General features: G+C 54.0%; 4 protein-coding genes across 4 annotated transcripts; 2 read left to right on the top strand and 2 right to left on the bottom strand.

Moving 5' to 3' along the window:
• Nucleotides 1-954: 954 nt before the first annotated feature.
• B0I36DRAFT_339968 (uncharacterized protein) lies at nucleotides 955-1,360 on the top strand. The gene is made up of 2 exons (XM_046155911.1): nucleotides 955-1,107; nucleotides 1,181-1,360. Exons 1-2 carry the CDS (start codon nucleotides 1,065-1,067, stop codon nucleotides 1,339-1,341), a joined length of 204 nt encoding a protein of 67 aa, XP_046004906.1. The 5' UTR covers nucleotides 955-1,064; the 3' UTR covers nucleotides 1,342-1,360.
• A 426-nt stretch (nucleotides 1,361-1,786) lies between these two features.
• On the top strand, nucleotides 1,787-4,683 carry B0I36DRAFT_399445 (uncharacterized protein; the record flags this gene model as incomplete). Its single annotated transcript, XM_046161645.1, has 5 exons — nucleotides 1,787-2,156; nucleotides 2,336-2,739; nucleotides 3,528-3,974; nucleotides 4,012-4,215; nucleotides 4,302-4,683. Exons 1-5 carry the CDS (start codon nucleotides 2,010-2,012, stop codon nucleotides 4,681-4,683), a joined length of 1,584 nt encoding a protein of 527 aa, XP_046004905.1. The 5' UTR covers nucleotides 1,787-2,009.
• Nucleotides 4,684-8,144: 3,461 nt separating this feature from the next.
• On the bottom strand, nucleotides 8,145-9,597 carry B0I36DRAFT_339966 (uncharacterized protein). The gene is given in 6 exon segments (XM_046155910.1): nucleotides 8,145-8,449; nucleotides 8,750-8,842; nucleotides 8,928-9,118; nucleotides 9,140-9,155; nucleotides 9,173-9,342; nucleotides 9,355-9,597. 6 exon segments carry the CDS (start codon nucleotides 9,541-9,543, stop codon nucleotides 8,410-8,412), a joined length of 699 nt encoding a protein of 232 aa, XP_046004904.1. The 5' UTR covers nucleotides 9,544-9,597; the 3' UTR covers nucleotides 8,145-8,409.
• A 3,437-nt stretch (nucleotides 9,598-13,034) lies between these two features.
• Nucleotides 13,035-14,708, bottom strand: B0I36DRAFT_436657 (uncharacterized protein; the record flags this gene model as incomplete). The annotated part of the gene is made up of 2 exons (XM_046162839.1): nucleotides 13,035-13,425; nucleotides 13,869-14,708. The coding sequence occupies 2 exons, from the start codon at nucleotides 14,706-14,708 to the stop codon at nucleotides 13,207-13,209; spliced, it is 1,059 nt and encodes a 352-aa protein (XP_046004903.1). The 3' UTR covers nucleotides 13,035-13,206.
• Between the last annotated feature and the right edge of the window lie 293 nt (nucleotides 14,709-15,001).

Genomic DNA, 15,001 nt, shown 5'->3' with positions numbered 1-15,001 from the left:
CGACGAATGAGCAGGCATACAGAGCGTGATTATATTCTGGTCCTTGCAGTACAGCTCGAAATCGACCGAGTGGTGGCTCTCGTGGCCGTCGAGAATGAGGAGCCGGTAAGCGCCCTTCGTACGGCTCTTTGTATAAAAGTCGAAGTGTTTTGCCCATTCTAGGCCTTTCTCGTTCGTCGTCCAGCCGTTTTCAGTAAGCGTAATTACCCAGTTAGGCGGTAGAGGGCTATTCGCGGTCCAGGAGTCGAGGTGGACCTTGCCTGCGAAGATGATGTACGGCGGGATCGAATTGCCGGACGCCCCGATACCCTGGATTACTGTAACCCATTCTTGATTGCCTTGTTGTACGGCTCTTGGCTTACCGCGTCGATCGGAGGTCGTAACGACAGTCTCGGCGGAGATCTTACCCATCGCAAAGCCCGTCTCATCGAAGTTGTAGATATCGTCGTCGTATATCCCGTATTTCGCGATTGTATTCCGTACGAGGGAAAACCACGCGCGATACGCGTCCGGATCTTCGCAGAGGACTCTCTGATAGTCGATTCTTCGACTAAAACGCGTACGGAGCTCAGGTCGTCGCTGTACGAAGGCTGAAGCCCAGTTCTTCCCAACGCGTAACGCGTTACGGTCGCGTAGTAGTCGATCCGCCATTTCTCGAACACTACTAAGTCGCGGTGGAAATGATCGCGAATCTAGGTCAATTACGTATCGTACGATGCTCTCCTCTTCGTATGAGGTTAATCTCTGGGTAGGCGATCGGACATCGCGTTTCGCAGGTCGGCCGCGGTGTCGTTCTTGAAGTGTCGTACGAGGCACGTTATAGACTGATGCAGCCTTTCGAACGCTCAATTTTGGATTAGATCGAAGCGCATTAAGCGCTAGAAGTAAGTCGCTTTCAATTGATTGTCGTACCATTATTGCTTGCAGAGAAAATGGATGAAGGCTGGGTATGTATGAAGGAGCGAGAAAAGTGGCCCGCTCGACCGGGTGGCCCGCTTGACCGGGATCTACGTTATTCATGTCTTATTTTCAACTCAAGTGAAGGCTGTGTATACCCCAACTACATGCCACCTCGTTCCGTGTCTGATGATTCTCTATATGCACATCCTGATGAATGAAATAAGCTATGTGAACGGCTCTTAAAACTCTCTCTGGGCGGCTGTGGGCGAGACTCGCGTACGTTTGGGACGACTCCTCGGAACGGCAAGCGCCGACATCGAACGCATCTATAGGGCCCAGGTTGAAGCCGGTGAAAAAGACGATAGTACAGCTGAATCCAGCGACGTCGAATTATCTAGTGAGCCAGAGGACTGTATTATCGTTGCATCGAGGCGTTGTTGAAAAAAGGGATAGATCCAGGGTCTGTTTTTTGATGGGGTGGATTTTGGGGGGCGTCGGATGGGGGGGTGCGTCGGAAGTGGGGGAGGGACGTATGATGATCCGTAGAGGGTAAGGCAGTAAACGAGTAGCACAATGACGTCGACAAGAGCGAACTGTCATCGTGAGCCCGTTATCATGACAGCATTGCATCGTCATGGTTACGAGAGTGCTGCTTGATTGCCATTAAGGCGCGATCGTTATTTCCGTGTGAGAAAAACAGGTTGTGCTCTGGATTAGACAGATGCGACCCAATCAATTTATGGCGATGATGGCTGACGGGACAAACAAGTCAGCCAGCCTCCGACTTGGGAAGCGTTCCTGCATCCTCGTCTCATAGGCCCTTGCTTGGCTGATGGAGGACGGCATCACCGAACAGTACTGTGCAGTGCCTCTTCTGATTGCGACACCGAGAGGATCTTGCAGTTATTAAAACTGGTTTACGTAAGTTGGGGAAGGCAAGAATTCACTTCCAGTCGCCCACCGGTCGCCCAACAGTCAGCCACCAGCCGCTTTACATATCGCACTGAAGGCTATCGCACATTATACTGGACCAAGACGAGCAGGCGTGTGGACAACCGCATCATAGTGACAGTGGCGGCTGAGGAAATCAAAGCAAAAGCAAAGTCCTGATGACTCAGGACCTGGAGCGATGGGAGTTACTCGAAAACCTCGGTAAGGGCGCCTTTAGCCAGGTCTACCGCGCACGAGACCTGGAAGGAGATGCTGGCGAGGTAGCCGTGAAGGTGGTGCCAAAGTTCAAAATGAACAACCAGGGGGTGAGTCTCGCGGTTGCCTCCCTGAACGTCCATATGCATATGACCTCCACGCCCATCGACGCTCGCACCTATGGTGTTATCGCCTTGCGGTGTCGTCAGCCTCAGCTTTCATTCGGAAATGTCGCTATTATCGCTAACTCACACTGAGACGCAGAGGGCAATGGACAGTGACACTGCAGGCAGCATTCCGTTGTTTGCAACCTGGAGGCGTGATAGATATTTCCGATATGAGCTACCATCCGCCTGGGCCAATAGGTCCCGGCAGCGCGTGGATCGATTGGTTCCGGATGCTTGCCGTCCTCACGAATGCCGCCGGCTTGGATATTGGCATCTACCGGGGTGATCGTGCCCAACGTGAGCTGAGGCACGTTGGCTACAAAGTCTTGCGCCGGCCTCGGGACCGGTACTTAATCACTACGGGGATCTCCGTTTACGGGGGTCGCTGCCTACTAGTTAGCGTGGTTGAGCAGATGAAAGGCATCCTGACGCGAGCCATGGAGTTTGTGCCAGTTTCTCTGTCGCGAGAGGAGATGATGAGCCGACTGGAGAGGGAAATCCTTCAGGATGGAATGACGATTAGAGTGTAAGTCCCACCTTTCCTCCCAAGAGGTATTGTTCGGTTTTGACCTGACATTGCAGGGAGAGAGTCTTTGCACAGAAGCCTGGCGGCGGGTGATTGAAGCCGGGGAATGGGATCCCGGAGAATAGGGAGACTGAGGATGAGCGTGAGTTTCGCGTTCTGGTTGCGGCGTGCCGGTTACATTGTACTGCATCTAATAATCGTATTGCATGAAAGGAGCAACTGCTGAGGCTGTTGGTGCGCGCACCGCGACGCCCATGTGGTGACGCACTCTGGACAAGGTCAGGAATTATGATGTGGTATTTCATTACCGACGCGTTTACATGCCGACGAGAGTCCGGATCGACTAGTGGTGTGGTCGCTGGGCTGTTGTGCGAGGCTCCAGAGGGATATAACTGAGGCGAACCGCCGGCGTTGTTCTCTTCTAGCCTGATCCACGTCTGCTCCATATTGATTCTCGCCTGTCTCGACCGTTCCCTCTCGACTCGATCTCATGAACCCCATCTGCGATCATGTCAGCTGGAAATGATACCCCTCAGATCTTGGGGGGACCAGAAACAAGCTCTCGCACTTGGTGGCGCCTCCTTGGGGGGCTGTTTAGATTAGGTAGGAACATTGCAGAGGATGATTGGTCGGCGGTTTCGGGCCCAGAGAGTGAGGCTGTCGATACCGGGTTGGCCGTCGGGTCTGGGGAACAGCCGCACACTTCTCCCGGTATGACCAGTCTACAACTACCACAGATGGATAGATTCAGGACAACCGCTAACATGAGTTTCTTCGATAGATGACAGTGTTTCCGCCTCTCAACGCCGGCAGGATGACATCGCCTTGATGCCTCATCGATGGCGTGTGGAGCGTTGGAACTCAGACCAGGATCTCCAGTCGGCCACAGAGCTTTGGCTGGATGCCCTTCCATCGCGGTTCCATCTCCCTCAAGACATTCTTGGGCCCCTTCTAGGCAGAAGCAACGCCCATCATTCCGTAGTTCGCGATCACACGGGGCTTCTTGGATTCTGTGCGACATATACCATGAATGCAGATAACGCTGGGGACCTCGTCGGGTCTCTGGGAGTTCTCATCGTGAGGTCGACACATCGAGGCCGAGGGATTGGAAAGAGTCTCCACGACGAAGCGTTAGGGCGCTTACGCGAGCAGCACAAAGTGCGCTGTCTGCGACTTGGTTCGACCTTCCCCCGACTACTGATCGGCGTGCCATTCGACGAACCCTTCGTGGGATGGTTCCGAAGGCGGGGTTTGGCATATTGATGAGAGTAGGTCGGACTCGGCATCAAGAGCCTCGGACTGGCTTTTGAGGCTAAGCGGCTGGCAGGAGAAAAGAACCACATCGCCCGAAGACGCGACGCTGGAAGTCCAGATATTTCACCAGTTTGGGCTGAGGTTCTCGCCATGCAACAACAACATGTTCGAAGACGCACTTAGGCTCGTGGCCCAAGTCACCCGCGGGAAAGACCTTGGCTGGTATGCACAACTTCATACCCTCATCCACGGGCCTTATCTCGGGGCCAGACTGTTAGATTCAGCAGGCTGCTTGAAAGTTTGTTTAGCAGTCGCCTGGTTCGTCTCCTGTCACCCTTGAAGCAAGATATGAGAGACCTCCACGCCGACGTGGCCTCTCGCTGGGACTGCCAGAACTACTATGGATACGACAGATGGTTTGCCGGTCAACGCAACGGAGCCTCTGGCCTATCCAACCTCAACACGGAGTACATTCGTCGCTACAAGGAGGCTATTCCGTGGATTCAGGGCAGGATCGTCTCGAACTCTAGGTACCGCACTGATAACACCAAGTTCTGGGGTCAGTGTTCCTCCGATTTAAGAGGCTGGGAGTCGGAACACCTGTGCCCCGAAGGCCTGGCTGAGTACAGACACTGGCGACTGGTTCTCCAGGCCTTGCACACCACTCCATCGTTGCGAAGTTTTGCCTAGTATCTTTGCTGGACATTGCCTTATTCAAACCTTCCAGATGAATGATATGTCTCAGAGGCAACTACTTCCTTTATTCTCATGTTCCAATAGTGGCGACAAGACAACGTTCAGGAGTATCTCACTGCCAGCCAACATTACCCAAGTATGCGCGACCTATGAGCAGTAGATATTTTGCAAACAGGTGGAGTTAAGCATGCAAATCATTTGGCAAATTGCCAGTTCAACCAAATATCGCCCCGTGGCCGTCCAACTAATCAAATATCGGGGCAAACTTGCATTCCTATGAGAACTGCGTATGGGCCCCGGCTCCCCTGGAGGGCCAGCGATCAATCTGTTAAGCCTAACATGTTGAATAGGCCAATCCTAGCACCTTGTATCCTCCCTAGCCTTCGGGGAAGCAACTGAAGCAAGGGGAAGCTGCAACAAGGAGTGGACTGCACCACAAGAAACCAAAGGAGCGGGTGAGAGAGTGGGTTTGAGCACATCGTATGCTTATGGAAACCTCAACGCCCTGGCTTACTTCGCAGTGCCAATGTAGGCAAAGCATTCCTTGAAGGCCTTGGCCTCGAGACCGAAGAGACCGCCATGGTCAAGCATGGAGGCAGGGTACCATGTAGTCGGATCAATGCGCTCCAGGAGTCCCGGGTAGCTAGTCAAGCCGGTCGGCTCGGTGACGCCCCAAGGGTTGCGAAGAATGATGTACTGCTTGTGGCCGAGGACAGTGTAGCCGAGGACGGAATAGGCATGGTTGGCAACGATGTTGCTGCCGGTGTACACATCGCCGGTGGCGTAGGTCCAGGCCGTCATGGGGTTGATGGTCTTGAGGTTGACACAGTTGGAGCGGACCAGCCCGAGCAAGTCGTTGGCAGAGTGCTTCTCGGTAATGTAGTAATGGGTGTCGCGCCCGTTGATCTGGGCCATGGCCTTGACCGGATCGCCGCTGTGCGTCTGGGTGATGTCGGGCTGCTGAGAGGAGCTGCCGGTGATCCATTTGGCGAAGGCCTTCTCGTACAACGAGGGCCAGATGTCAGCTCCGTCGCTGGAGCGGCAGTACAGGGGCTCGTTGTTCGAGTTATTCATGGGGATCTCGTAGTTGACCTCCACAGTGTCGGTGCGGGCGTTGTTGTCGCCGCCCTTGTCGTGGAATTTGATAACGAGGCGCTTCTTCTCGTTCTTGTTCTGGTGGACGCGGGTCGAGCGGTTGATGGCAGAAGGGTCCGACCAGAAGACGGAGAAGAGGGCGGCAATCAGCCAGCTGTTGCTGGTACAACCCTGGATCGGGTCGTCGAAGCTGTGCATAGTGTTCCCGTTGACAATCTGGAACGTGGCAAGGTCGCCAATGACGCGCTTGCGGAACATCTGGAAGTAATAGTCGTACATGTCGCGCCACGAACCGTTCGGCGGCATCCAGTGGCCCTTTTGCATTCTGAAGGGAGTGACAAGCTCGTTGACGGTCATGGTCACCTCCCGGTTGGTGACCGTCTTGCCCAGAGAGTGCGCATCGATGATCAAGCGCAGCTTGCCATTCTGCATGCGAGCCATCTTCACACGGGCTTCACCCATGTCCTTCAGTCCAATCTTCTCGAGGTCCTTCAGCTGCTGGACCTCCGAGAGATCAGGGGTTTCGAGATCGTGCTCGTTTAGGATCTTCATGTCCTTCTCCGTCAGCTTCTCCGCTTTCCTATCTTTCTTGTTGAGCTTCAGTCCGGCAAAGAGCACGGAATCATGCTTCATATCGAAGAGTTCATCATATTCCGTCTGGAGGACACTGGCCAGGATCTTCGCCGAGGCCATCGTACGAGCCTCAATCTTTCGCCCAAGCAGGGCTTCGGCAAGGGCATATGGATTGACGGCACCCACTCTGACATCCTTGGGGGGGGCGTCAGCGTGCAGGCTCCGTCCTCCGGAGGAGAGCGTTGATGCCGGTTTCACATCGCCGAGCTCATCGTAGTCTGACTGGAAACTGTCAGAGCCAGGAGACATTTGCTTGTTGGCCTTGTGGCCAAGGATGGCTTCAACGAGTGCGGATGGGTCGACGACGAGGAGCTTGGAATTTTTGGACGAAGAATCAGAAGACGCAAATTGGATATCATCCATGTTGACGGCAGTTGCACGCATGTGATGAAGGGGAGATAGTGAATTGAACTTGGCAAGTGATTAGGCGGTTAAATGATAAGAGACGTCCTGTCTGAGGAGAAGGAAAGGAAAAGATCTTGAAGCTGGGTTGCTTCTGGGGACTTTATGCTTCTTCGCGGCTCGTTCTACACCGATGTTTTCCGGGCAGTAACGCATCATTGGTTCAGAATGAAGCTTCAACCGTGCAGATTTCCTCGTATCTATGACACATCTTGACTCAAACTTCTCTTATAATGGCGAGTGAGCGTTGCAGAAACGACCCGTGAAGTGTCGCCGAACCTCCTTACTGGATGGGATCTCTCTTGCTGGTACTGACATGTCAAATGAACCTATGGCCCAAGCGCTGTAACCGGCCAACAATTGCGTGGGTCTGGGAGATTCCTCAGATGCAACATGACGTACTTGGTATCAAGGGATCAACCGTTGTTAGCCGCCGTATAGTCGTGTGTTTGAAGTACTTAACTGAGCCAAGCTAGAGGAATGGCTACCAGTGCCACATATGAACGTGACACACTTCGCTCCTCACAACTTACATCGAAGCACTGAGCCAGGTATTCACCCGCTGTCTTTTACCGGGGCATGCCTATTCAATCTAAGCCCGCTGAGCGGCCGAGAGATTGCGGGGTGCCTGTTCTGTTGAATGATACTGTCGTTCGACATCATGGTACAAACCAGCCTGAGGACGCAGCACGCCTCCTACGACAGACTTACATCTCGGTATGCCCTAACCGTTGACCTTTCCCCGCACTGGGAGGCTGACAATGTGCCGTCCTTTCCAGAACTCATACCTCAGCATGTGAAAGCTGGGTCTTCGGTAAGTTAGAGTTGTGTAGCCCAGCTACTATGTAGGACCTTGTGTGGTCTGATGTCTGATAGCCTGCAGAGGGCACTCGTCAACGCAGGGGGCTTTCCGGGTTTATGATTGGAGACGAGCGTATGTGGACGAGCTAGTAAAGCTAGAATGGCTCCACAATGGTGCCGAATCGCTGGGAAACCTGGGGAATGCCGATCACCCCGGATGACTACGCATCACCCCGGCCTTACCCCTGCTCATGATGGAAGGGGGACATAAAGCAGCGATCCTCACATATCTTCCCCGATTCCTTTGAGGTTGATGAACCCATGCAGCTCCGAAATTAATCTTGACGGAGTGGCTCTCATCAAGAAGAGTTATCGTCGTGACTGGAGATCTGGGTGCCAGCCCAGAGGAGCTAAGGACTGGCGAGGTGTCCCAGGAGAGGACCACAGATATCTCGGTCTCCTGTTGATGAAAGCCTGTATTTTAAGTACGCAGACAATTTCGGATGTACGTTTGGTCAACCAGAACACACACACACACACACGCACACACACATTTAATCATGTCCGGTGGCTGCCAGCCAATAGGGCCACTATTTGCTCTGCACATTTCCGTTTCCCAAGCTTTGTCATGATCTCCTAAAAGCCCGTACAGCGTCTGTTTCCTGCTTTTGCCTCTTCCATTTACCGTCACTCTACGGTATCTCGTGTACAAGGATATCGACCAAGATCTTATATCCCACCTCTCTATGGACCTTGGATCCCATTTCGGGCTCTCATAAAAACTGCCGATCACAGAGATCCTCGCGGAAGCGTGGAACTCACAGAGCAGCTCTCCGGCACAATGCGACACCGGAAACCCGTCATACAAGAGAATTGTACTTTCCAGACTCCTCAGGAAGTGCTCGGTGGTCCCAAGCCAGCAGCTTCCGATGCATGACCTCCCAGCCGAAATCTGCTTCGAGGCCGCCGAAACATGGTGATATGTCAACTTCTGCCTACTCGGGGACCGGCGGAGCTCGAGCCGGAGCACCAGGCCACGCATCCGCTGATCAGCAAACTGGTTCTACATCCTTGGTATTCCTACGATGGCTGCAGACTGTGAGCGGGCCTTTGGTGCTGGACAGCTTACATTGACGTCGCAGATCCTATCGATGAAGGCGCAGACCATAGGAAAGTTGCAGCCGACGAGGAATTGGCTATGAAGCACGTGTGAGGGAACCGACTTGCATTGCTACCAAATGGGACCTGATGTACAAAGAAGACTCTGATGAGAAAGATAGAAGAAGTAGCCGGGAGTTTGCCTGGACGAGGGCCTTTGCCCCGAGGTCGTTACCGCTCCGCCCGTTACGCCTCTGTTGGAATAAATATTGACTTGCATAATGGGCAATCGACATGACGGTTTTTGAGCCAAGAGTCGATGCAAGTCGTGTGAAACAGATGTTTGCATTTCAATCGTCGGACGCTGTCCACATCCACTAGGACTTCGAGGCAGATTGCACTGCAGCAATGTCAGTGTTACCAGGAAAACTGCACCACTTGGAACATACTGTACCAGACTTCAGCTGCGCTGGACTGGGTTGAAGCCACAGCAGCCTCCCTCTTAAACCCCTGAATCTGCTCGTACTTTTGTGAGGGGCTTGCATCATTTAGCATTCGCAGGTCGATTGTCTCCTTCAATTTCCTTTTTGCTCTCTCAACGTCTCTCTGAGGCTGATTATGGCTCTGTAATTTCACCAGACAGCTTTTGTTCATGAGCATGCATATGGGTGGTTGGAACTTGAGAGAGATTACGTACAGAATGGGGAGCACGAGGGCTACGACGACGACGACGACGCCAACTGTCACCAAAGCCGGTATACGCGAATCTGGAGCTGAGGCGTCGTAGTCGTTCGGCGTCGTCGGGTTGCCTGCGATAACGCTCATGAGCTGTTAAGTGTTCGTTAATATCCTCGTGGCCAAATTCTGCCCGCGTTCGATGGATACAGTACACTGAACATAAATCGAGGGGTGCCTGATCAAATATCATGACAGATCGTAGCTCAGCCACGCCCGACAATCATACGATGCCCTTCGAGAATGCGCAAGAGCCTGCTATAGTAAAGTTTGCCACCGGGCTTCCGAAGCTTTATCACCTAAAGCGCCCTGTGGTTTTATGAGCAGTTGTTTCAACATGGAGATCGCCGCCCTTCATCAGGGCCAACGGGTTAGTTAATTGGTGGCTTGATCGGGCCATAGCCGCGATACTAGTACGCGGTGCCGGCACTGCGAATCAGTCCCAACCGGAATACCTAGGTGGCCCACTACGGCACTAGCTCTCGTAGGTTGGATGGTATGGTGGTCATTTCTTCCCCTTCGTTCGGCCGCAGACCCCCGCCCTCACGCCAACTATCGTCACATGTTCTAGCGATGGAGGCATCTCGACGTCCAAGGCAGAGGCGGCGTGGTTAACCGATCGGAAGGTTAACTGACAAACCGCGCGTCATGCAACCGACGCACTCTACTACGACACTTCCGGTAGATACGGGCCTGGCATCCGGCAAGTCCTATGCAGCTCGTCGTCTTGGAACCAGAGCAATCAAACGAGGCAACTCGTCTTGGCCACTGGCATTTCCACCCCTGCAAGCAGCTGGAATTCGAGCGAACCCGGACCATCCTCAATGTCAGGTCGATGAAACTTGAATTTGTGCCAAACAGGACGAATGTTTCCCCGCCGCCTAAGTACCCACCCGGCCAGGCACGGCCGCCGTAGCCTGAAGTCTAATTTGGCCCAGCAAATCAAACACGCCACAACACGCACGCCACTCAGATTCAAAGTTCACGTCAGTCTGTGAGCAAAGCCGCCCAACCCCACTCCGTGGCTTAGCATCAAGCCCTCCAAGTGTGGCTGCAAGCAGTCAACGAACAGGCTTGTGAAAGTGCCCTACACTCTCTGCCAGAGAAAAATCATCACTGGACGGAGGGAGTCCACACCATGCGCCCCGTTGGGTTTCGTTGCCCCGTACTCTATCTCCCTCCGCCTGGAAACTCCTGGTCAAGTTATACCGCTGGGGAATTACGCCCTGAAAGGATGTTGGCATAAACGGGGTCGTTGACAAGCATATTCTCTGGGAGACGCCATGCCGGAGAGCGGCAGCCGCGTTCGAGCTGGGTGTGTGTGGAAGGCAAAAACGGCTGGGCACCACGTTGGGGGAGCCAAGTTGTCCCAAAGGGGATTGGGAGTCAGTCCCGACCAACCAATTGGTCCGCTATGGCACAGCCCACGACTTCGCCGAGGATTTGCAGAACGAGCAACCGTGTACCATTCAATGCCCCTGTCAGGTACAACAAGGATTACTCGATGACAAGGGCCGCACGACATCCATCTGGTTACCCTCCTCAAGCGGGGAAAGGGGTTACATCACTGGGCCAAGCCAAGGGTTGGTACCCCGGTCGGGGCATCCCTCCAGCTCTCCCAGGGGCGCGAACCGATTTGCCCACTGGAGAGGCCAACGACGGCGGACTCGATCCCGTGGACTTGGCCACAGCCGCCCACAGGGTCGTTTCAGACCAACGCGACGGTTACAGGCCACGCTCTTTGCAAGGCACCATCTCTCATCAAAAACGAATGCAGGCCCTAATTTGCGAGGCACTCACATGTCGGAACGTGGATCAGTTACATGACGTGCCTAAAGGAGGTCTAGGTACATGCTGGCGATGTCTTTGGACTAAGAAATGCAGGAACGTGGGCAAATGTGCCACAGCTGGAAGTACCTAAGCAGCCTGGAAATTTCCAGGTGAGTACTCCTCCCGTCTCCATATGTTGGGCGTCTGGCATCACAATAGTCCACCGATCGGCATGGATGGCACCCGCATCTCCACGGAGGGAGCAGTGATCAACTAAACACAACGGTGAACCTGCCGGCCGGGACACACAGAGTCAAACTTAACCTTCGAGATGCAGCACCATGACCTCACCCCCATGGCAAGAGCCTTGAAATGGGGGGGTCGTGGCTGACGTGTTGTGTCGTCGAAGCATCGTCAACCCCTGGCACATGCGACCACGCCAGTGGCAAAGACGGACGCGAGACTATCTTCTCCCTCTACCAATCACCCTTAGGCAAGCCATAGTGGTGGCCTGAAGATGGCACACCCTGATCACCCTGTTGCCATACCATTCCTCGCCCCCGACTCACGGCTTTGGTCTGCTCTGGACATTTCGATTTTGCACCATCCCATCAGTGTTCCCATTCCAACTCTAGACGAACCTCTCTTTTTCTCGTCCGAGCTCTTCTCCTTCAAGTCACTGTTTGCATTGGACCATCTTGGCTTGTTAAACTTCTTGCCGGTTCCCTCAGCATCTCTCTAACTTGACTCCGACTCCCCGTGCAAGGGGATAGGTCCTACCTTACACGTTTCTAGTACAATGGAACTACCATTTGCTCCTTTCGTCGAGGCTGAGGATGGCTATTTTAAATATTCGTGTGATATTCTAACTTGACCGGCTTTCGAAGCCCTGGAACTATCACTATCCACTTGATCTTTTGTTGATAAGGCCCCAGACCCTGCATCCGTCGTGGGCATCCACACCAGAACATTACCGTAATTGCTCTTCCTCCGGGGAATCCAAGCGGCATCGACTTTAGATGCCGAGTTGGCGCTGACCTGACCGCTGCCCGGATATTGGACAACGATTTTGTTGTCCGTTGTTGGATGTGGTCATTCGTGGCCCATCCTAGCTTCGGGGCAAGATCAACCCAGCAAGCCAATGCTCCCGATGGTGACACCGTGCTCTCACCCGGGACTCAAAAAGGGCCACTATTACGATAGCAGTCAGTCTATTGACGGTGCATGGCCTCGGACAGAACGTGAAGGGGAAATTATCCCCTCTATTCGACAGGTGAGCTTACCGTCGCCCTTCATCGCCGACTCCCTCCCCTTCTTTTCCTGAGAGAAGTCATGCTTACTCCATATCCAGGTCTTTCCGGAGATTCACTTTCGAGGGCAGGATGACCCCTCGAGGAGAGCGTCTACGACGTCTTCTCCCACAGCAGCTAATTCTGCTGCCGCAACGACTGTCGAGTGCTCTCGCTCCCGAAACTCGAACAAATGTCAGAAGCCACGGCTTTACGAGACGACACATCCAGCGCTTCCTTAGCGGCAGCCTTTGTCAACACCTTCTGGGCCTTCCCTCGAGGGTGGCGCACCGCGAACGAGTCCACAGGTTACGCAGGCTCGGCTGGTTCCTATATTGCCGCCAGGGCTCATGGAAGCACATGATCGCCAGGACGTGTGTCCCGTTGCACCCGGCCAGGTGCAAATGGCTGCTTCCGACCTAGACCATATGCACCACGACAGAATGATGTCAACTAAAGACTTCCAACTGACGCGGCCAGCATCTTTATGTTCTACCAAACTGCTGGTTGAATCGGCGCCGTCGTACGTGGTAAAGGAGGGACATCCGCACAGATACGAGCATCCCACTCGAGCTCAGTCCTCGTCTCTGGGGTCTACTCAGCGCCTCGACCTTAGTAAGGGCAAGTCACGGTCTATAGGCCCTAGGATTGCCCAGGAGCATGAATCGGGTTCGGGTGGAAGCAATAGAAGTAGCTAAACCATTGAGAAGGCACGAAGAGAGTCACCAAGGTGAATTCGCCGCAACTGGAGCGCAAGAGAGCCAACGACAGGAAGGTCCAACGAGCTAGGCGGACGAAGACAAAGGAACACATCGGGAGACTCGAGCGAGAGATTGCGGTGCTCAAGGGCAAGGGCAGCCGCGAGAGGGTCGTCCAGGAGCTCCTGCGGAAGAACCGGGCCTTGGAAGACGAACTATTTCGGTGCAAGGAAACTATGAGACAGGCAGTAAGGCCTCCTAGCCCGGCTCAGGGAACGAGTTTCCCGCCGTGACGGGCGGTGTTCATCGACAGTCCCAATGTACGATATCCTACGTTCTGCGAGCGCCGTGGCATGTTCATTGCTATTTACCACGCCTTCTGGCCATCCATGCATCGTCTCTTTCTTTTATCCTCTTCTGTTGAACTACATCTGTACCAACCACGGGCGCTGCCTACATTCATGTTGCTCGGGGCTTAATAATCCATCCCCGTCGCCTCCACTGCCGCGACCTTTGCTGACCACCCAAGGCTGATGCCTGTTTGCTGTACTCATTCTTTAATGACGCCGAGAACCCTGAGCGGCCGTTTAGTTGTGCGTCGGCGTGTCACCCTCGACCTTGAACTCCGGTTCGGACCATCTCCGTTGTGCCGCGCTACCAAATTGGCAGGCTCGCTGTTCGTCTTGTGTGACTGTGACAAAGCGGTGTGGACATTCACGTCGTCGGCGATATGCACTCGGATAAGGTGCAGAGGACTGGAGAGCACGTCCCAGAGGATTGCCAGGCACCCGCCATGGTCCGGTGTTGTCACGTCCGGCGGCGTGTACCGGATGCTGACTCGGAAGGCATTTGTGGAAGGGGGAACGGCGACTAGGCTTGATAAGCGGGGCAATAGGCCCTTGTTGTTCGTCTTTGGGCAGTCCAGGAACACCACAATGACTCGCGCTGCGTGTTCCACAAGCAAGATCTCCAGCTCCCCAAGGGCAGCGTCTCCAAGAGGATTATCCCCGATTCGCCGAAACCCGCGTAAGATTGCCTGAAGCAAACCCAGCCGGCGCACTTTGCGCGTCCCAGGACAAGATGTAGTAAAGATAGGATCGAAGGCCGCAGCAAGGTACACAGCGTCGATAGGAGAAGTTGCCGATGACACGATGACGGAGCCGCCTTGAGGCAGGCGCCAGGATGGCTGTTGGGCTACCGAGCCACGTCTAACGCCATCGATTTGTAGGTCCGTCCACCACGTGCCGGAGATACCCATCAGTATGAATAAAGCAAGCTTCTTAACAACGGAGCCACTTGGGAACCATTGCAGTAGTATCCCGTAGGCGGCGATGGTAATGAAGATGAGGGGCAAGCGGGTAACAAGGAGAAGGACTTGCAAGATGAGTGAGAAGACGGAGGAAAAGAAGTTGACCGCGAATAGTGAAAAGACCAGGCAGGCCGAGAACATGCCCTGCTCAATAATGTTGTTGGAAACCAAAGCTGGCTTGACGGCCATATTGGGACGATGTTGTTACGGATATTGTAGGATCAGGCCCTGTCCATCATTCAGGGCGGTAAGTGACTGTCAGTACCAGGGGTAAGTTGGGGTAGCGCCATAGTCAAGGGGTGGGTTGGGTAAACCCCTGTCGGGTCGAGTGACGGTCATTACCATGACGGTCATTACCACAGGGGTCTGGGGTGCGGCTGGACCCCTAATCGTATTTTGAACCTAACCTTAGCCCTCAGCTAACCCTACCCTATGCCGTGTCTCCCTCCCCTCTCATTAAATAACCCATGATACATACCGCG

The sequence above is a fragment of the Microdochium trichocladiopsis genome (genome assembly GCF_020744255.1).
Source record: "Microdochium trichocladiopsis strain MPI-CAGE-CH-0230 chromosome Unknown B0I36scaffold_14, whole genome shotgun sequence".
Lineage (NCBI taxonomy): Eukaryota > Fungi > Ascomycota > Sordariomycetes > Xylariales > Microdochiaceae > Microdochium > Microdochium trichocladiopsis.
This window is presented reverse-complemented; position numbering and strand designations above follow the sequence as displayed.

Coding starts and splice junctions, on each gene's coding strand:
- B0I36DRAFT_339966 (XM_046155910.1), bottom strand. CDS start 9,543: ATGAGCGTTATCGCAGGCAACCCGACGACGCCGAACGACTACGACGCC. Junction 8,843..8,927: donor ACCTCGGGGCAAAGGCCCTC/GTCCAGGCAAAC, acceptor TAGCAATGCAAG/TCGGTTCCCTCACACGTGCT. Junction 8,450..8,749: donor ATAGGATCTGCGACGTCAAT/GTAAGCTGTCCA, acceptor TGTGCCGGAGAG/CTGCTCTGTGAGTTCCACGC.
- B0I36DRAFT_339968 (XM_046155911.1), top strand. CDS start 1,065: ATGCCACCTCGTTCCGTGTCTGATGATTCTCTATATGCACATC. Junction 1,108..1,180: donor TGATTCTCTATATGCACATC/CTGATGAATGAA, acceptor AGACTCGCGTAC/GTTTGGGACGACTCCTCGGA.